The sequence below is a fragment of the Pseudophryne corroboree genome, chromosome 1 (assembly GCF_028390025.1).
Source record: "Pseudophryne corroboree isolate aPseCor3 chromosome 1, aPseCor3.hap2, whole genome shotgun sequence".
In the NCBI taxonomy this organism is placed as follows: Eukaryota; Metazoa; Chordata; class Amphibia; order Anura; family Myobatrachidae; genus Pseudophryne; species Pseudophryne corroboree.
The window spans coordinates 1,014,754,708-1,014,776,537 of NC_086444.1; the positions used below are offsets into that span (position 1 = coordinate 1,014,754,708).

Here is a 21,830-nt window from a genome sequence, read left to right on the forward strand (position 1 = left end):
TGGGAGATATCAGTGATATTGCTTAGCCCGACTCATCCCAGCATCAGTGAGGACCGAGAGACGGAGCCTGCTGCGCCCAGCTCATTCTCTGCCGCGTGCACCGCGGCAACATACATTACAGTGGGCAGTGCTGCAGCTGCCTACCCATGTGCTCCGCCCCCTCCCAGCTCCCCTGTCTCTCCTGCAGCATCTCCTGGGTGCGACGTCATGCCGCTGGCCCAGGACAATGTCTGCAGAGCATTTCTCATAGTGCCTACCAGGTCAATGAGCCATTCACTCCACCTATTGCCGGACGAGAAGGGGGAGGGGGGTGCTTCTCCTTCGGGTTGACAGTTACCCCAATGTGTGTGTGTGGGGGGGGGGAGGGGTCAGTTACCCCAATATGGGAAGTGCAGGTTGCATCACCTACAGGATTCAGTTATCCCAGTGTCTGGAGTTGTGGCTGCAGCACTTTCATGGGGGCAGTTACTCCAATATGGGGAGTAAGGGCTGCAGAACTTTCATGGGGACAGCTAGCCTAATGTAGGGGATGTTAGAGTCTGTCTGGGGCACACTACTGTTGTGTAATGTGTAAAAGGGGCTCTGCTGTCTGTCATAATGTGTATGAGGGAGCTACTGAGTGGTGTAATGTGAATAATGGACACTACTGTGCGGTGTAATGTGAATTGGTACTATTCTGTGGCCATGCCCATTTCACACAAAGTTATGCCCCGTTATTTTGAATATGGGGGGAGGCACCAGTTTTCTTTCTGGCACAAGGCACCAAAATGTAAAGTTACAACACTGTGTGGCATATTTTAGTGCTGCCAGTACACATTATGCCACAGAGGGGTTGAGGGCCAACCAACTCCTATTAGGAGTGAAAATCTTATTTTAGGCACACTGTCCTTTTCTAATGACAGAGCTTAGCTCTCTCCCCTCAGCTTCACAAAGGCTGTAAACAAGGAAAAGCATACTCTCTGACGGTGCTGGGCTTACTGGTTAGTTCAGCTGGGTCTGTGAGCTTGAAACAGGATTGTGGGCAGTGTCGGCTTAAACCCTCGGAGGCCCCTAGTCAATCAAATTCTTGGGGGGATATTCAATTACCCGCAGCGACTGTGGGTGTAAAATTATCGCTGGGGGTGCTATCTAATTAGCCCCGATAAGCCGGCGCATGCCGCGGCTTCTCAGGAAATTTGTTTCACCTGCCCCCGGCAGGCGAAGCAAAAATAGTATTTTGGTACTTACCAGGTAAATCCTTTTCTTTGAATCCATAGGGGGCACTGGAGTACTCTTGGGATATGGACGGCTTCCGCAGGAAACAGGGCACTGAATATTTAAATTTAGAACTCTCCACCCCTCCATATCCCCGAGTACCTCAGTGTTTTTTACTGAGCCGAACAGGAACTATAAAGAGGTTGACAATGGAGAATTACATATAACATAACGGACAACAACAAAGTTGACACATAACGTTACTGACAACTAAACAGTTGACACCATAACCGATAGAACCTTGTAATTTGAACCAGTCGGTGAAAATGTGTTACCATAAGATCCCCTGAGCTTAATACAAACCAGGTAAAACTGCTCTGGGTGGGCGTCCAGTGCCCCCTATGGATTCAAAGAAAAAGATTTACCTGGTAAGTACCAAAATCCTATTTTCTTTTTCATCCACTAGGGGTCACTGGAGTACTCTTGGGACGTACCAAAGCTTCCCCCGTGGGAGGGAGAGCTGTTTGACACCTGTAACACTAGGCGGCCAAAGCTAGATGCTGATGCCGCAAACGTATCAAACTTGTAAAAGCGCACAAACGTGTGCACTGAAGACCATGTAGCCGCACGGCAAAGCTGCGTCGTAGAAGCTTCCCGACCAGCTGGCCATGAAGTTCCCACAGAACCTGTGGGATGAGCTATTACTGATGTAGGCGACTGTAACCTAGCCTTAAGGTAAGCCTGATGTATAGTCAGTTTTATCCATCTGGATAAGGTCTGCTGAGAAGCTGGCCAACCCCACTTGGCAGCATCATAGAGAACAAACAACGGATCAGTATTACGAACTGTAGACGTTCGGGACACATAAACGCGTAATGCCCGTACCACATTCAGAGTTCCAGAATGTGCTGTCAACACAGGAACTACTATTGGTTGATTGATGTGAAAAGATGACACTACCTTTGGTAAGAAATCAGGATTCGTCCGAAGTTCCGCTCTGTCATCAGGAAACACCAAATACGGTGGCTTGCATGACAAGGCACCCAAATCTGAAACACGCCTTGCCGAAGCTAAGGCTAGAAGAAAAAATTGTTTTCCAAGTGAGAAACTTTATATCCACTTGCTGTAAGGGTTCAAAATATGAAGACTGTAATAAATGTAAAACCAGATTCAAGTCCCATGGCGCTGTAGGTGGAATGACTGGAGGCTGTACTCTGAGGACACCTTGTAGAAAAGCGTGTACCGACGGCAATAGAGCCAGTCGTCTTTGAAAATAAATTGACAACGCAGATACCTGCACCTTTAGTGTAGATAAACGCAGTCCTCCATCTAACCCCGTCTGCAAAAATAACAAAAGACGGGATAACTTGAAAGATGATGTCGGAAAACTTCCGAGCTTCACACCAACCTATAGAGGCACGCCAAATTCTGTAATAATGAGCTGCCGTAACCGGCTTCCTAGCTCGTAACATGGTTGGTATAACCGATACTGTAATGCCCTCTCTTCTTAAGAGGGCGGTCTCAACAGCCACCCCGTCAAACGCAGCCGCGCTAAATCGGGGTAAAAGAACAGACCCTGTTGTAACAGGTCTGGACGTAGTAGGAGCGGGCAAGGATCGTCTGCGAGTAGTCCGCGGAGATCCGAGAACCAAGCTCTCCGAGACCAATGAGGCATCACTAGTATGACTGTGTCAGACTCTCTTTTGATACGTTTTAGCAACTGAGAGAGCAGCGGAAAACGGTGGAAACAGATACACGAGGCTGTACGGCCACGCGATTGTGAGAGCATCCACCGCCACTGCCCTTGGATCTCTCGTTCTGGACACATACTGGGGCGTTTGTAATTGTGGCGAGGTGCCATCAGGTCCACCTGAGGGTAACCCCACCTGTGGACCAACCTGTGAAACACCTCTGGATTTAATGCCCAGTCTCCTGGATGAAAATCCCGACGGTTGAGATCATCCGCCTCGCAGTTGTTCACTCCCGGAATGAACCCAGTCGACAATATCACCTGGTGGTATTCTGGGCAATTGAGGATTCGAGCTACTTCCCGCATTGCCATGCGGCTTCTCGTTCCTCCCTGGTTGTTGATGTATGCGACTGCCGTCACGTTGTCTGACTGCAGTTGGACAGTCTGAGAGCGAAGCATGTAGTGCATTGTAAATTGCACGGAGTTCCAGGACATTTATAGACAGCAATCTGTCGTGATCCGCCTAGAGACTCTGTCGCTGACCATTTTAAACTACAACTCCCCAACTTCTGAGACTCTCGCCCAGAGTAGAGACACCGTCGCCCCTGGCGACAATGTCACCCTGTGGGGAATGTGCCTATGCGAGGGCGACCACTGCTGTTGAAATGGACGCGAGTGAAAACCTCCGAACTGAAGCGCTTCGAAAGCCACCACTATTGTTCCTAATAGGCGAATACACAAATGTACCGATAGTGTGCGTGGCTTGAGCACTAATTGTACCAGATGGCGTATAATCTGTACTTTCTGGTGTAGTAGGTAAATTCTTTGATTTACCGTATTTGGAATCATACCTAGGAATTGAAGTCGTTGAGACGGAATTAGATGCGATTTCTTGAAGTTGACACTGCAACCGTGGTGTACGTTAGCAGCGCAAGTAGGAAGAGCATCTGTCGAGACGGAGCTCTTATGAGCAGATCGTCTTAAGTACGGAACGATTGTCACTGCCAGAGATCTGACATGAGCTATCATCACAAACATCACTTTGGTGAATACCCGAGGCGCTGACGAGAGGCCAAACGGTAGAGCCTGAAACTCTGATGAGGTGACCAAACCGGAATGTGTAAGTACGCATCCCGGAGATCAAACGCAATCATGCAATCTTGTGGCTCCAAATCTGCAAATACTGACCGCAGAAATTCCATCTTCAATCTGTAGTAAGTGACTTACTGATTGACACTGTGACGGAGCCCTCCAGCTTCGGTACCACAAACAGACGTGAATAATAACCCTAACCTTGTTGGTGTACCAGGCCTGGAATTAAAAACTGCTGAATCCAGCAGAGACTGAATGGCAACCTGCCAAAACGCCTTCTTGTCGTCCGACAGAGGCAGTCCTGTCTTGAAAAAACGCAGTGGCGGGAGACAGCTTTCTTTTAACACTAAATAGCGGATACATCCATCAGTGGATGTCTGGAATCCCGGCAAATGTAACGTCTGAAGACGCGCTCCCACAATTGGAAATCCGAAATGGCCTGGGAGCCCGTCAAGCAACTGGTGACTTTAGCGCCCTGGCGTTACAAGGCGTGGCTGTACCACAGCCTTGACAGGACTGAAGTCTAAAGGATTTGAACGCCGGACCAGAGTATTTCCGTCTTGGTACCGGTGGAGGCAATGGCAGGAACTAGACTGTCCCCCCCGCCTTGGCCTGAGAAATGCATTTGTCAATTTTAGGACCAAACAACTTCTGGCCACCGTATTCTTTTGACCTCTGACTCCGCTTGCGAAGAACGCAGCCAGAGAACTTGTCGTGCTGTCACTAGCGACGATGAAAGGCGAGAAGCGAGCTAACAGCCGGCAGCAGAAGCTGTACATAGCTACTTAGCAGCTTCTCAAATTTGATTAACGATAACTATAACGTGATCGTCATTGTTTCCATACAAAGAGCGCCTTAGTGACCCAAATCTATCTTACGTCTGAAGGGTCTTTATAAGGTTTGACACAGACAAATCCACCAATGGCGGATTCTCCAATGTAGATGTCACTGTGTGGAAACGGGTAAATAGACTTAAATCTGTGAGGTATAGAACGGGTTATTCACTTATTTCTACTAACATCTTAGTAAGATATCCTAAATAAGAAGCCCATTGGAGATCTCTGTCGTTTAGTAAATACGACTGATTATATGTTAGAGGCTCCTTAGTCTCTGTAAACTTCAGAGACTGACGCACTGGTCATTATCAATGTCTGGGCTGTCAAAAACCGCACTATCTGACTGCTGGTCTAATGTGCCCTCCTCACCCTTATTTAACGCCGTGAGGTTTGGCATAGAATTGTCAGACTGCAACATAGCAGAAACGGTTAAATTATAAGACCAATTAAATTAATACCCTGTTACCCAAAGTGAAGTTGGACTTGTGCAACGGCTGAGACTCCTCCGTTAGATTTGGCGGTCTTCTCCGTGACTCGGATCTTGCCGCTCGTGTCGAACGGTGGCCAATTCTAATTGCAACCCAGCCATTACATTTGCGTAACATAGGAATGAAACCGGGTTCCGGAGTGGAAACCTAAAAACATACGGAACATGTGGTAGATTCATGTACAGACATTGCAGTAAAACTTCCTTTTTAGTCTTTGCTGGTGCCGTACTCATTATGCAGACAGACAACCCAATAAACAAAGACAGAGACTTGCACGACTGAGTAAAAGTGTTACTTAAGGTGTGTAATATACATATATATATGGCCGAAGTGCATTCACATGGCCAGCCTATATAAAACCTGAAGCAAAAATTCCCACTAACACCCCTGCGCCTCCGGTGGAGTAGAGATGTAGGACAGGAACGTTCTGGAATTAGAAACAGGAAGAAAACAGGAAGCATGGTTAAAATGGCCCCCATGCCATGGTTACACTGATAATCACAGTACAGGTTACAATACATGCCTCCAGTGTTAATATAGGCTCAATAGTCTATTATACAGTGATAATCACAGGCAGGTTACAATACATGCCCCCTGACTGCAGATTAATAAAGGCTCTCTATTAATACCACCTATAGATATGGCAGCCTGTCATACAGGCTATTCTTCCCCTTTATGTAATCAGCCATGTCCCCCCCCCCTCCCCCCTGTACTCCCTGTAGCGCTGTGTCTCAGCGGGGAGCGTTGCCGGGAAGATCATTGCAGGGAGGCGAGGGACACTTATTGCAGAGCAGCGGAGGTCGGCTGGCCGGAGCGGCTCGTAGCGGCTTCCGGCGTCGCTAGCCGAGCTGCGGCGGTTCCCCTCTCAGCGCTGGCATCTTGCAATACAGCGCTGACGGAGCGTCTGGGCGGCCGGACGGAGCGGCTGGGGCGGCCGGACGAAGCGGCTGGGGCGAGCGGCTGTGTGAGCGGCGGGTGCGGGTGGCATGACAACACGGACCCCACACAGCGGGGCGGCAGCCTGCGCTGACCGCCCCGTTCCCCCCAGCATACCTTGTTGTAGGGAGGGCTGCGACGGGGCTTCTATCTGTAAGCTCCGTCCAGCTTTTCAGTTCATGGCTGCGACGGGGCTTCTATCTGTAAGCTCCGTCCAGCTCTTCAGTTCATGGCTGCGACGGGGCTTCTATCTGTAAGCTCCGTCCAGCTTTTGCAGTAGGCAGTGGGCTGCGTGTGGCTGTGAGGGTGCTCTTTGTTAGGACCGATACGCCATGCTCTCCGTGCAGCGGCACTATCCCGGACCCATGTTTTTACAGAAACTGGGAAGGGATGTGCTAAGTGCAAAAGGAAAAAGTAAAAATTAATAAAATATTCTACTAAGTGTGGGAACTCCACACAAGCCTTGTTAGTGCTGTGAGCACAGAAAAAACACTGAGGTACTCGGAGATATGGAGGGGTGGAGAGTTCTAAATTTAAATATTCAGTGCCCTGTTTCCTGCGGAAGCCGTCCATATCCCAAGAGTACTCCAGTGACCCCTAGTGGATGAAAAAGAAATCCCAGATATCAGCTCGGTTTTATTATGATCTGTTGTTGCGGGGCCCCTAAAAGGTACGGGGCCCAAAGGCCGGTGCCTACTCTGTCTATTTGGTAATCCGGCACTGATTGTGGGATAAGGATCGTATCAGTCTGTAGCTTTACTGAGAGGAAGAGACAGAGATCACCACTGACAAGTCCCCATTATGATGCCTAGGCAATGGGCTGGACCAGGGGTGTTTCTACAGAGGAGGGGCCCGTGTGCACCTCCGGGTGGGCCCCCTCCTCTGCACGGCGCTGTAGCCTCATGCGCAGGTCTCCGTAAACATGGCGCCCGCCATGAGCCGGAGACCAATTTGGATACCGCGCATGCTCGGTGGCCATTTTGGCTGCGATTTCCAGCGCAATCACAGCTCCCAGCGCTGGACTCCGGAAAGGTAAGTATTAAAATGGGTGCAATGGGTGAGGTGTGGGCCGCACCCATTGCATCCATTATAGAAACGCCAATGGGCTTGACCCAATTTCTTAGCAGGCAATTTGGGAACTTCCCTGTATGAGCTGGGTCCAGAGTCCTCTAAGCCTCAGGGTCCCATAACAATGAGACCCTTGCACCCACCATAGCTACGTCCATGAAGTAATTATATAACCATGTGACGGTGTCAGTTAAGTTGCTATGGAAGAGGATTGCTGCCAAGGTATAGCTAGAATATATATCTGTAATGGAAAAAAAAACATTAGCTGTTCTACTGTATGGGTGAGATGTTCTTGTAGTATATTTTTCTGCAGATAGACATGTATTACATAACAAGTGTCTTTAATTTTGTGAAAACAACAGAGTTAAACCACAGCATTAAGGAAATCAATAAAAAATAGAGCAATTTCCTTTAAAATAAAATATACATTTTACAACATGCTATTTTCAAGCACTATGAGTATTATTATTATTATTATTATTTTACCTTAATTGCGCAGGGTCACATTGAAACTATCTTTGACTGCAAGTTCAAACCAGATGACCCCAACTTATTAGCCACGGCATCATTTGATGGTACAATAAAAGTCTGGGATATCAATACACTAACTGCGGTCTACACTTCCCCAGGAAACGAGGGCGTTATCTACTCACTGTCTTGGGCTCCTGGTAAGTCTGGTGGCTGCAAAATGCTAGTGTCTTAGTAAATGCATTAGTGAACACTGGGCGGTATTCAGAGATGGACGCAATGGCACCCCTGCTGTGTATCATACTCATGGCCGGATTAAGGGAGTGGCGACAGGGGCGGTCGTCCCGGGGCCCCCACACATTAGGATTCCCTACAGACAGCCATTTGCAGCGGAGCAGTCTTCCTCCGGAACCTCAGCTGTTCATTACCAGCTGTTCATTAACAGCGGCCGTTGAGGAGGACTTCAGTGTACAGCAGTCAGTCTCGTGAGATATTGCATTGAAATCCTGCGAGATACTGAGTGTGAGCCACCAGCTTGCGCTGCTGTGGTGCGCTGCACTAGCAAGGTAAAGAGGTGGGTGTTTGTGTGTCTGAGTGTCTGTCTCGAGGGGGGGTGCTCAGGGGTGAAAATATGCTAATGTAACAGTCACTGGGATCTGTATTGAGATGTCTCTGATCTGCTGCTTGCATACATAGATACAACAATCGGACGCACATCTAATGAGCATCGAACTTCTAGCATGGCCTTCGGGAAAAAAAGACACCATAGCCATTCTTATGACGTTGGGGATCACAGTCGCAAGCTGTGACTTGCCCTTTAAACTATTGCAACACTCCTGTGTTTGAGTCGCACCCCCAGTTACCTCCCACAGACGCTTCCTGACTGTCAGTCACTTTCCAAATAAATCATCTCTACAACTGCCGTCACAAGACCATGGCAGCACATACGCATTGCCAAATAATCTCTCCACTGCGTACAACATCGACGCTGTGACTATCTCTGAATTAGACACATTCTCCATAATTCTGCCGTTGTCACTTTTCCCACCATAGGGGACCTGAATTGCATTGCTGGTGCAACATCACGGAATGGGGGCTTTATCTGGGATGTTAAGAAAGGGAAAATGATAACACGATTCAATGAGGTTAGTACACAAATAAAAAGGCCAGTGCATTACAGAGTGGTTAAGTAAGACGAAAAACTGATAAATGTAACATTGTTCATAGGATATTGCTATTTATTACTTGAAACTAACAAGATTGATTACAAAGTAGAGTGTATAGTACTAAATAGCATTCACACTGATACCTGGACAGTATTACTTTGGGGGCAGTGTGAGCATTAGAATCGTTCTCAGGAACACTGGTCCTCCTGCTCACATCCGCATTACACAGCAAGGTAAAAGTGATGAATTATTACCACATTTTACTTTTAAGGTGCTGTAAAGTTTCTGCAGCATCGTATGAGGAATAGATAGAAAATTGTAAATTAAGAGTTAAAAAAAAACAATAAGAGGATAAAAGTCGATATCTGTACTATCTGTGTGATAAAACACGTACTCTGTTCTCCTGACACATCTGTACTACAGGTTGAGTATCCCTTATCCAAAATTCAAAATCCCAAATTTTTGGCTCCCCTACTGAGATCATTACATATATTATATGTGTGTATATAGATGTAGATACAGTATATAATATTTTATTTATATATATATATATATATATATATATATATATATGTATGTGTGTGTGTCATTATCTCGGTAGGGTAACCAAAAATGTGGGATTTTTAATTTTGGATAAGGAATACTCAACCTGTATTAAGCTTGTGATTATGCATGATTGAATACTGAGTACATAATGGGAAGATAGCATATACTGCACTGTTATTCATGACAACAATTACTGTATTTGATTTCAACAGCCAAAATATTTTATTAACATATCAAGTGTATATTACTTATTATATTTCTGTTTTATAGCATGGCAAAAATGGCATTTTCTGTATCTCTTGGAGTCATAAAGATTCTAAGCGTATCGCCACCTGCAGTGGAGATGGATTCTGGTGAGTTCTGTTCTTGCATATGGTTTATATACTGTATATATATAATTCATATTACATTTTGTTAGAGATGTGACATTCTAGTGTAATGAGTAAATTGTGTTTGCTAGTTTTACATACACATTTATGTAATTATGTCCTATTGTCTGGAATTGATTCAGCATCATCCGAACAATTGATGGCAAAGTTTTGCACAAGTATAAACACCCAGCCGCTGTGTTTGGATGTGACTGGAGCCAAAACAACAAGTGAGTCATTTACCTAAGCTACTCTTCTATGTACTATAGTACATGTGGTCACAACACAGACATTACCAAATGTGACAGTCATTGCCTGATGTCTAAAATAATTGTTGTAATAAATGTAAGTGTAAGCTTAACCTGCAAGTGTACCTATTTGCAGCAGTGCAAGGTGCCTTTCCTGTGATGTTGGGCTTTTTATTAATCAAATTAGCAGGGCAGGTTACTGTTCTAAATTGTAGTCCACGTGGAAGGTAAAGGAAAAAGTCCTAAAAATGTAAATAATATCCCAAAAACTCATGCTGACCATATGCTGTGTCGATCATTGTAATGTCAACCATTTGAATGTATCGACCTTTTGACCATGTCGACCATTTAACTGTCGACCTATCATCCGGATACCCTGCAGTGTCACTGCACATTTTGCATTAATGATTCAGAGTCACAGATGTGGTCGCATTACATTCTCAGAAGTGTAGATTCCTACCTTTTATACAGAGATGGCCGCATCTATCCTGCTGCACCAGTGCTGTTCATCCACTTCTGTAAATACCCATCATCACTGTCAGATCACGTTTACACCAGCCCTATACCTAGTGCAAGAGACTCATCTGAAACCAGACGGATCTTTGTGTACTGTATGCTCAAATCTTAATAGTTAGCAATTCCGCCTACACACCTGCTATGCACCCTTAGAATACATAGCCTACATGTGAACGCTAGGGATGTGCACCGGAAATTTTTCGGGTTTTGTGTTTTGGTTTTGGGTTCGGTTCCGCGGCCGTGTTTTGGGTTCAAACGCGTTTTGGCAAAACCTCACCGAATTTTTTTTGTCGGATTCGGTTGTGTTTTGGATTCGGGTGTTTTTTTCAAAAAACCCTAAAAAACAGCTTAAATCATAGAATATGGGGGTCATTTTGATCCCATAGTATTATTAACCTCAATAACCATAATTTACACTCATTTCCAGTCTATTCTGAACACCTCACACCTCACAATATTATTTTTAGTCCTAAAATTTGCACCGAGGTCGCTGGATGGCTAAGCTAAGTGACACAAGTGGCCGACAAAAACACCTGGCCCATCTAGGAGTGGCACTGCAGTGTCACGCAGGATGGCCCTTCAAAAAAATACTCCCCAAACAGCACATGACGCAAAGAAAAAAAGAGGCGCAATGAGGTAGCTGTGTGACGACTAAGCTAAGCGACCCTAGTGGCCGACACAAACACCTGGCCCATCTAGGAGTGGCACTGCAGTGTCAGGCAGGATGGCCCTTCCAAAAAATACTCCCCAAACAGTACATGACGCAAAGAAAAAAAGAGGCGCAATGAGGTAGCTGTGTGACGACTAAGCTAAGCGACCCTAGTGGCCGACACAAACACCTAGCCCATCTAGGAGTGGCACTGCAGTGTCAGGCAGGATGGCCCTTCCAAAAAATACTCCCCAAACAGCACATGACGCAAAGAAAAAAAGAGGCGCAATGAGGTAGCTGTGTGACGACTAAGCTAAGCGACCCTAGTGGCCGACACAAACACCTGGCCCATCTAGGAGTGGCACTGCAGTGTCAGGCAGGATGGCCCTTCCAAAAAATACTCCCCAAACAGCACATGACGCAAAGAAAAAAAGAGGCGCAATGAGGTAGCTGTGTGACGACTAAGCTAAGCGACCCTAGTGGCCGACACAAACACCTGGCCCATCTAGGAGTGGCACTGCAGTGTCAGGCAGGATGGCCCTTCCAAAAAATACTCCCCAAACAGCACATGACGCAAAGAAAAAAAGAGGCGCAATGAGGTAGCTGTGTGACGACTAAGCTAAGCGACCCTAGTGGCCGACACAAATACCTGGCCCATCTAGGAGTGGCACTGCAGTGTCACGCAGGATGGCCCTTCAAAAAAATACTCCCCAAACAGCACATGACGCAAAGAAAAATGAAAGAAAAAAGAGGTGCAAGATGGAATTGTCCTTGGGCCCTCCCAAAAACCCTTATGTTGTAAAAACAGGACATGCACACTTTAACGAACCCATCATTTCAGCGACAGGGTCTGCCACACGACTGTGACTGAAATGACTGGTTGGTTTGGGCCCCCACCAAAAAAGAAGCAATCAATCTCTCCTTGCACAAACTGGCTCTACAGAGGCAAGATGTCCACCTCATCATCATCGTCCGATTCATCACCCCTTTCACTGTGTACATCCCCCTCCTCACAGATTATTAATTCGTCCCCACTGGAATCCACCATCTCAGGTCCCCGTGTACTTTATGGAGGCAATTGCTGCTGGTGAATGTCTCCATGGAGGAATTGATTATAATTCATTTTAATGAACATCATCTTCTCCACATTTTCTGGAAGTAACCTCGTACGCCGATTGCTGACTGTCACGATCCGGGTATCTGGACGCCATTTCTTACCCATCAGATGCCTCCTAAGGCTGGCTCAGCGCTCCAGGACCGGATCCCATCTGTTATCCTGATGTTTACATTCCTGCATCCTCTCCTGTCTCTCTGAGACGCGGTCACAGTAAACGCCATATTACATCTGGCATGGCGTCTCCCGCGGCCTCCGCCGCCGTCCCTGAGTTTCTGCATGCAAAGTGTCAGAGTGGCGATTACGTCAGCCGCGGCCTCCGCTGTGCCCGCGTGGTTTGGATGTGCATTCATCAGTCTGGCGTCTCCTGTCTCCTGTGGCCGGCGCCGCCATTGCTGCTTCAATTCTCACATGGATTACAAACCAAACTTCCCTCCAAGTGTCTGCATGGGCGCAGCCATCTTGGATTTTGTCATCTGATCATTTCCACCAATCTGCTGTCTGTATTGTTGATTTGCATAATTGCCTAGCCAACCCCTTCCTTGCTGCAGGTATAAATATGCTGTGCCTGAGCAAGGAAGGCGTCAGTGCTTTGGTTGTCAAACCTAGTTCCAGTTTGTCTCTCTCCTGTGATTGTCTTCCAGGTTCCAGCTCCTGTCTCCAGACTTCTGCTATAGAGACCCGCACCAGCATTCCATCTGCGGTGTAGCCTGACTCTCCGATCCATTCTGGACTCACCTGTTTCCAGCTACAACATCACCTGCTTCCAGCTCAGCTTCCAGCAGTGTACAGCTTCTCTTAAAGGGCCGGTGTCCTTTCTGCAGTTTACCACTCTCCACCGGTATTATTATTTCTCCGCTCTCAAATTCTACATTTCATCTATATTGCATCGCTCTCAAGCTTTATTTATTATTTAACTGGTTCCAGCCAGTATCCACTCCGTGCCAACACCTGTCTGGTTCTAACCAGTACCCACAGCAGCATGTTATCTACAGCAGTCCAGCTTTCCCTGGAACACCAGCTGGTACGACCCTGGGCTTTCCTCATTGCTACAGTTGAGCCTGGTAAGGACTTTCCAACTTGCAGATAATAAGAACTGTCTCATACCACCAGAGCTCTGTGGCCCCTGCCACCCTGTAGTACCCAGGAACTGTATTATTATTTCTCTGCTGATTTTTATGTTTCTTTTTACTGCTACTGTGATGCATGGAGTTTGTCATAAATAAATATCATTGACTTTTACTCAAGTTGTCGTGGTCACGCCTTCGGGCGGTTTCTCTTCATGTTACTTACATGTCCAGGGGTCTGATACAACCTCCCAGGTTCCGGTACATCTCAGCCCCTACAACTGAGGCTGCCTTCCGTCAGCTCAGGCCCTCAGTTGTGACAGTAAGCACTGACCAAATGAATCCAGCCGGAGATCAGGATCAAGCGGCCAAGCCGATGCAAGAACTGGCAGCCCGACTTGAACATCAGGAGGCTGCACAGGGCCACATCATCCGCTGTCTCCAGGATCTCTCTACTCGGCTGGATGGGATTCAGACAACTCTCCGTGGATCAGGCGCATCTGGGGCGTCAACCACAGTGACTCCAACTATAACCCCACCCACCTTACCCGTTTCTGCTCCACATCTTCATCTTCCAACGCCAGCAAAATTTGACGGATCTCCAAGATTCTGCAGGGGATTTCTCAACCAGTGTGAGATTCAGTTTGAGCTACAACCGGGCAATTTTCCCAGTGACCGTACAAAAATTGCCTACATCATCTCTCTTCTCAGTGGCTCAGCCCTCGACTGGGCATCACCGTTATGGGAGAGGTCCGACACCCTGCTATCTTCTTACACTGCATTCGTGTCAACATTCAGGCGCATCTTCGACGAGCCAGGCCGGGTAACTTCAGCTTCGTCTGAGATTCTCCGTTTACGCCAGGGATCACGTACTGTAGGACAATATCTTATACAGTTCCAGATTCTGGCATCTGAACTGGCATGGAACGACGAGGCCCTGTATGCTGCATTCTGGCATGGTTTATCCGAGCGTATTAAAGATGAGTTAGCTACCAGAGACTTACCCTCCAAGTTAGATGAGCTAATCTCACTTTGTACGAAAGTTGACTTACGTTTCAGAGAGAGAGCAACTGAGCGTGGAAGATCATCTGCTCCAAAATCTTCTGCTCCTCCTCCTCGCCAACTGTCACCAACTAAAGATGAACCCATGGAAATTGGCCGTTCCCGTTTAACTCCTGCTGAGCGCCGAAGACGTCTCTCTAAGTCTCTCTGTCTGTATTGTGCAGCTCCGTCTCACACTATTAATGCCTGTCCCAAACGTCCGGGAAACTCCAAATCCTAGCTCGCCAAGGAGAGGGCCGGCTAGGAGTAATGATCTCCTCTCCATCTCCTCAAGATTGTAATCTCCCAGTCTCGCTTCAAGTTGCTCAACGTTATCAGAACGTCATTGCCCTCCTGGATTCCGGAGCAGCTGGGAACTTTATTACCGAAGCCTATGTTAAACGGTGGTCCCTACCCACCGAGAGACTTCCTTCCTCCTTTTCCTTAACTGCCGTGGATGGCAGTAAAATTTTTGATACAGTTATTGCTCTAAGGACTCTACCAGTTCGTCTGAGAGTGGGAGTTCTTCATTCCGAACTTATTTCACTTTTAGTGATTCCAAGAGCCACACATCCTGTGGTCCTGGGCCTTCCATGGCTCCGTCTTCACAATCCTACAATTGATTGGACGACTACGCAAATTCTGGCATGGGGTCCCTCCTGTGCTGAGACATGTTTGTTTAAAGTGTTGCCTGTCTGTTCTTCCTCCCCCAGGTCGTCTGATGTTCCACCTCCTCCATATCAAGATTTCACGGATGTGTTCAGTAAAGCTTCTGCTGATATCCTTCCTCCTCATAGAGAATGGGACTGCCCGATTGATCTCGTTCCAGGGAAGGTTCCACCTTGAGGCCGAACTTATCCGTTGTCTCTGCCTGAGACGCATTCTATGGAGGAATACATTAAAGAGAACCTAGCAAAGGGGTTCATTCGACCTTCTTCTTCTCCAGCCGGCGCAGGCTTCTTTTTTGTAAAAAAGAAAGATGGTGGTCTGCGGCCGTGCATCGACTACAGAGGTTTGAACGACATTACCATCAAGAACCGCTATCCTTTACCCCTGATTACTGAGCTCTTTGACAGAGTTAGCGGAGCTACCATCTTTACAAAGCTGGACTTGAGAGGTGCATACAATCTCATCCGGATCCGTGAGGGTGACGAGTGGAAGACCGCATTTAACACCCGTGACGGACATTATGAGTACCTCGTCATGCCCTTCGGATTGAGCAATGCTCCAGCTGTCTTCCAGCATTTCGTCAATGAGATTTTCAGAGACATTCTATACCGTCATGTCGTGGTCTATCTAAATGATATCCTCATTTTTGCCAACAGTTTAGAGGAACATCGTTTTTGGGTAAAGGAGGTTCTGTCCCGTCTCCGTGTCAATCATCTCTATTGCAAATTAGAGAAATGCGTCTTTGAAGTCAAGTCCATTCCGTTTCTAGGGTACATTGTGTCCGGTTCCGGACTAGAGATGGATCCTGAGAAACTACAAGCAATCCAGAATTGGCCGGTACCCTTAACCCTCAAAGGGGTCCAGAGGTTCTTAGGGTTCGCCAATTATTACCGAAAGTTTATACGAGACTTTTCCACCATTGTGGCGCCTATTACTGCTTTCACCAAGAAGGGTGCTAACCCGTCCAAGTGGTCTGAAGAAGCCATGCAAGCTTTTCATCTTTTAAAACAGAGGTTCATCTCTGCGCCTGTCCTGAAACAGCCTGACATCGACTCTCCTTTCATCTTAGAGGTGGATGCCTCCTCCGTTGGAGTAGGAGCGGTGTTATCTCAGAGGGCTAAAGATGGCCATTTACATCCTTGCAGTTTCTTCTCACGGAAGTTCTCCCCAGCGGAGCGCAACTATGCCATTGGCGACCAGGAGTTGCTAGCCATCAAGCTCGCTCTAGAGGAGTGGAGATATCTGTTGGAGGGAGCTTCTCATTCAATCACCATCCTTACAGACCACAAGAACCTTCTATATTTGAAAGGCGCACAATGTCTCAACCCTCGTCAGGCCAGATGGGCACTTTTCTTTTCCAGGTTCGACTTTAAACTCCAGTTCTGTCCGGGCTCTCAGAATCGCAAGGCCGATGCCCTTTCCCGCTCATGGGAGCAAGAAAATGAGTCAGAGTCTTCAGACAAGCATCCTATTATAAATCCGTTGGCATTCTCCACGGTAGGGATGGACTCTACGCCCCCATCAGGGAAAAGTTTTGTGAAGCCGACACTAAGGAAGAAGCTCATGCATTGGGCCCATGCTTCCCGCTTTGCCGGACATACAGGTATCCAAAAAACCCTGGAGTTTATCTCTAGGTCCTATTGGTGGCCAACTCTGAAAAAGGACGTTTTGGAGTTTATTGCATCTTGCCCAAAGTGTGCTCAACATAAAGTATCCCGCCAGTCGCCTGCGGGGCAACTGGTTCCACTATCTGTTCCCCGTCGACCATGGACCCATTTGTCGATGGATTTTATTACAGATTTGCCCATGTGCAACAAGTTTAATACCATCTGGGTGGTAGTTAACCGGTTCACCAAGATGGCACACTTCATTCCTCTTACCGGTCTTCCGTCAGCTTCCAAGTTGGCTCAAGTATTCATACAAGAGATCTTTCGACTCCACGGTCTTCCAGAAGAAATTATCTCAGATCGAGGAGTTCAATTCACAGCCAAATTCTGGCGAAGTTTATGTCAAGTCCTCCAAGTCAAGCTAAAGTTTTCCACGGCTTACCATCCTCAGACCAATGGTCAAACTGAGAGGGTGAATCAGGACTTGGAGTCCTTCCTCTCTATGTGTCCTCCTCTCAAGATGACTGGGTTCAATTACTTCCCTGGGCCGAGTTCTGTCATAACAACCAGTATCATTCTTCATCTTCTTCAACACCATTCTTCACCAACTTTGGATTCCACCCTAAAGTCCCTGAGTTCCAACCGCTTCCAGCAACTTCTGTTCCCGCAGTGGATATCACCTTGCATCAGTTTGCCAATATCTGGAAGAGCGTACGATCAGCTCTGCTCAAGGCATCGTTCAGGTACAAGAAGTTTGCGGATAAGAAGCGTCGAGCAGTTCCTGCTCTCAAGGTGGGTGATCGGGTATGGTTATCCACGAAGAATTTGAGGTTAAGAGTTCCCAGTATGAAGTTTGCACCTCGCTACATCGGTCCTTTTAAAATTGATCAAGTCATCAATCCTGTTGCTTACAGACTCCAGTTGCCTCCCTTCTTAAAAATACCCAGGACATTCCATGTTTCCCTGTTGAAACCGCTAATCTTGAATCGGTTTCATTCCTCACTTCCTCCAACTCCGAAAGTCCAAACTCAACGAGGCGTTGAGTATGAAGTAGCCAAGATCCTGGACTCACGTCACCGTTACGGTCAACTTCAGTATCTTATTGACTGGAAGGGTTACGGCCCTGAGGAACGTTCATGGACCAATGCTTCTGATGTCCATGCTCCTGCCTTGGTCCGGAGATTCCATTCCAAGTTTCCTCAAAAGCCAAAGAAGTGTCCTGGGGCCACTCCTAAAGGGGGGGGTGCTGTCACGATCCGGGTATCTGGACGCCATTTCTTACCCATCAGATGCCTCCTAAGGCTGGCTCAGCGCTCCAGGACCGGATCCCATCTGTTATCCTGATGTTTACATTCCTGCATCCTCTCCTGTCTCTCTGAGACGCGGTCACAGTAAACGCCATATTACATCTGGCATGGCGTCTCCCGCGGCCTCCGCCACCGTCCCTGAGTTTCTGCATGCAAAGTGTCAGAGTGGCGATTACGTCAGCCGCGGCCTCCGCTGTGCCCGCGTGGTTTGGATGTGCATTCATCAGTCTGGCGTCTCCTGTCTCCAGTGGCCGGCGCCGCCATTGCTGCTTCAATTCTCACATGGATTACAAACCAAACTTCCCTCCAAGTGTCTGCATGGGCGCAGCCATCTTGGATTTTGTCATCTGATCATTTCCACCAATCTGCTGTCTGTATTGTTGATTTGCATAATTGCCTAGCCAACCCCTTCCTTGCTGCAGGTATAAATATGCTGTGCCTGAGCAAGGAAGGCGTCAGTGCTTTGGTTGTCAAACCTAGTTCCAGTTTGTCTCTCTCCTGTGATTGTCTTCCAGGTTCCAGCTCCTGTCTCCAGACTTCTGCTATAGAGACCCGCACCAGCATTCCATCTGCGGTGTAGCCTGACTCTCCGATCCATTCTGGACTCACCTGTTTCCAGCTACAACATCACCTGCTTCCAGCTCAGCTTCCAGCAGTGTACAGCTTCTCTTAAAGGGCCGGTGTCCTTTCTGCAGTTTACCACTCTCCACCGGTATTATTATTTCTCCGCTCTCAAATTCTACATTTCATCTATATTGCATCGCTCTCAAGCTTTATTCATTATTTAACTGGTTCCAGCCAGTATCCACTCCGTGCCAACACCTGTCTGGTTCTAACCAGTACCCACAGCAGCATGTTATCTACAGCAGTCCAGCTTTCCCTGGAACACCAGCTGGTACGACCCTGGGCTTTCCTCATTGCTACAGTTGAGCCTGGTAAGGACTTTCCAACTTGCAGATAATAAGAACTGTCTCATACCACCAGAGCTCTGTGGCCCCTGCCACCCTGTAGTACCCAGGAACTGTATTATTATTTCTCTGCTGATTTTTATGTTTCTTTTTACTGCTACTGTGATGCATGGAGTTTGTCATAAATAAATATCATTGACTTTTACTCAAGTTGTCGTGGTCACGCCTTCGGGCGGTTTCTCTTCATGTTACTTACATGTCCAGGGGTCTGATACAACCTCCCAGGTTCCGGTACATCTCAGCCCCTACAACTGAGGCTGCCTTCCGTCAGCTCAGGCCCTCAGTTGTGACACTGACAATGTGAGCGGCGGCACTAAACACTCTTTCGGAGTACACACTGGAGGGAGGGCAACTTTGGTAGAATAAAGCCAGTTTGTGCAAGGGCCTCCAAATTGCCTCTTTTTCCTGCCAGTATACGTACGGACTGTCTGACGTGCCTACTTGGATGCGGTCACTCATATAATCCTCCACCATTCTTTCAATGGTGAGAGAATCATATGCAGTGACAGTAGACGACATGTCAGTAATCGTTGGCAGGTCCTTCAGTCCGGACCAGATGTCAGCATCAGCAGTCGCTCCAGACTGCCCTGCATCACCGCCAGCGGGTGGGCTCGGAATTCGTAGCCTTTTCCTCGCACCCCCAGTTGCGGGAGAATGTGAAGGAGGAGATGTTGACGGGTCGCGTTCCGCTTGACTTGACAATTTTCTCACCAGCAGTTCTTTGAACCTCTGCAGACTTGTGTCTGCCGGAAAGAGAGATCCAACGTAGGTTTTAAATCTAGGATCGAGCACGGTGGCCAAAATGTAGTGCTCTGATTTCAACAGATTGACCACACGTGAATCCTGGTTAAGCGAATGAAGGGCTCCATCCACAAGTCCCACATGCCTAGCGGAATCGCTCTGTTTTAGCTCCTCCTTCAATGCCTCCAGCTTCTTCTGCAAAAGCCTGATGAGGGGAATGACCTGACTCAGGCTGGCAGTGTCTGAACTGACTTCACGTGTGGCAAGTTCAAAAGGTTGCAGAACCTTGCACAACGTTGAAATCATTCTCCGACAGGTGCATTCCACCTCCTTTGCCTATATCGTGGGCAGATGTATAGGCTTGAATGGCCTTTTGCTGCTCCTCCATCCTCTGAAGCATATAGAGGGTTGAATTCCACCCCGTTACCACCTCTTGCTTCAGATGATGGCAGGGCAGGTTCAGGTGTTTTTGGTGGTCCTCCAGTCTTCTGTACGCGGTGCCTGTACGCCGAAAGTGGCCCGCAGTTCTTCTGGCCACCAACAGCATCTCTTGCACGCCCCTGTCGTTTTTTAAATAATTCTGCACCACCAAATTCAAGGTATGTGCAAAACATGGGACGTGCAGGAATTTGCCCAGATGTAATGCACGCACAATATTGCTGGCGTTGTCCGATGCCACAAATCCCCAGGAGAGTCCAATTGGGGTAAGCCATTCTGCGATGATCTTCCTCAGTTGCCATAAGAGGTTTTCAGCTGTGTGCGTATTCTGAAAAGCGGTGATACAAAGCGTAGCCTGCCTAGGAACGAGTTGGCGTTTGCGAGATGCTGCTACTGGTGCCGCCGCTGCTGTTCTTGCAGCGGGAGGCAATACATCTACCCAGTGGGCTGTCACAGTCATGTAGTCCTGAGTCTGCCCTGCTCCACTTGTCCACATGTCCGTGGTTAAGTGGACATTGGGTACAACTGCATTTTTTAGGACACTGGTGAGTCTTTTTCTGACGTCCGTGTACATTCTCGGTATCGCCTGCCTAGAGAAATGGAACCTAGATGGTATTTGGTAACGGGGGCACACTACTTCAAGCAATTGTCTAGTTCCCTGTGAACTAACGGCGGATACTGGACGCACGTCTAATACCAACATAGTTGTCAAGGCCTCAGTTATCCGCTTTGCAACAGGATGACTGCTGTGATATTTCATCTTCCTCGCAAAGGACTGTTGGACAGTCAATTGCTTACTGGAAGTAGTACAAGTGGTCTTCCGACTTCCCCTCTGGGATGCCGATCGACTCCCAGCAGCAACAACAGCAGCGCCAGCAGCAGTAGGCGTTACACTCAAGGATACATCGGAGGAATCCCAGGCAGGAGAGGACTCGTCATACTTGCCAGTGACATGGCCTGCAGGACTATTGGCTTTCCTGGGTAAGGAGGAAATTGACACTGAGGGAGTTGGTGGTGTGGTTTGCGCGAGCTTGGTTACAAGAGGAAGGGATTTACTGGTCAGTGGTCTGCTTCCGCTGTCGCCCAAAGTTTTTGAACTTGTCACTGACTTATTATGAATGCGCTGCAGGTGACGTATAAGGGAGGATGTTCCGAGGTGGTTAACGTCCTTACCCCTACTTATTACAGCTTGACAAAGGCAACACACGGCTTGACACCAGTTGTCCGCATTTCTGTTGAAATAATTCCACATTGAAGAGCTGATTTTTTTTGTATTTTGACCAGGCATGTCAATGGCCACATTCCTCCAACGGACAACAGGTGTCTCCCCGGGTGCTTGACTTAAACAAACCACCTCACCATCAGAATCCTCCTTGTCAATTTCCTCCCCAGCGCCAGCAACACCCATATCCTCATCCTGGTGTACTTCAACACTGACATCTTCAATTTCACTATCAGGAACTGGACTGCGGGTGCTCCTTCCAGCACTTGCAGGGGGCGTGCAAATGGTGGAAGGCGCAAGCTCTTCCCGTCCAGTGTTGGGAAGGTCAGGCATCGCAACCGACACAATTGGACTCTCCTTTGGGATTTGTGATTTCGAAGAACGCACAGTT

The 21,830-nt window shown here is 47.7% G+C and overlaps 1 protein-coding gene across 5 annotated transcripts in view; it reads left to right on the top strand.

Annotated features, from left to right (window-relative positions):
* Window positions 1–21,830, top strand: part of WDR17 (WD repeat domain 17) — a 296,790-nt gene that overhangs the window by 199,403 nt on the left and 75,557 nt on the right. For all 5 annotated transcript variants that reach the window (XM_063920656.1, XM_063920653.1, XM_063920655.1 and 2 more), the window contains 4 exons: window positions 7,804–7,972; window positions 8,826–8,917; window positions 9,755–9,837; window positions 9,996–10,082. In XM_063920656.1, coding sequence (XP_063776726.1) covers window positions 7,804–7,972; window positions 8,826–8,917; window positions 9,755–9,837; window positions 9,996–10,082 — 431 coding nt within the window. The remainder of the gene's footprint in view (window positions 1–7,803; window positions 7,973–8,825; window positions 8,918–9,754; window positions 9,838–9,995; window positions 10,083–21,830) is intronic.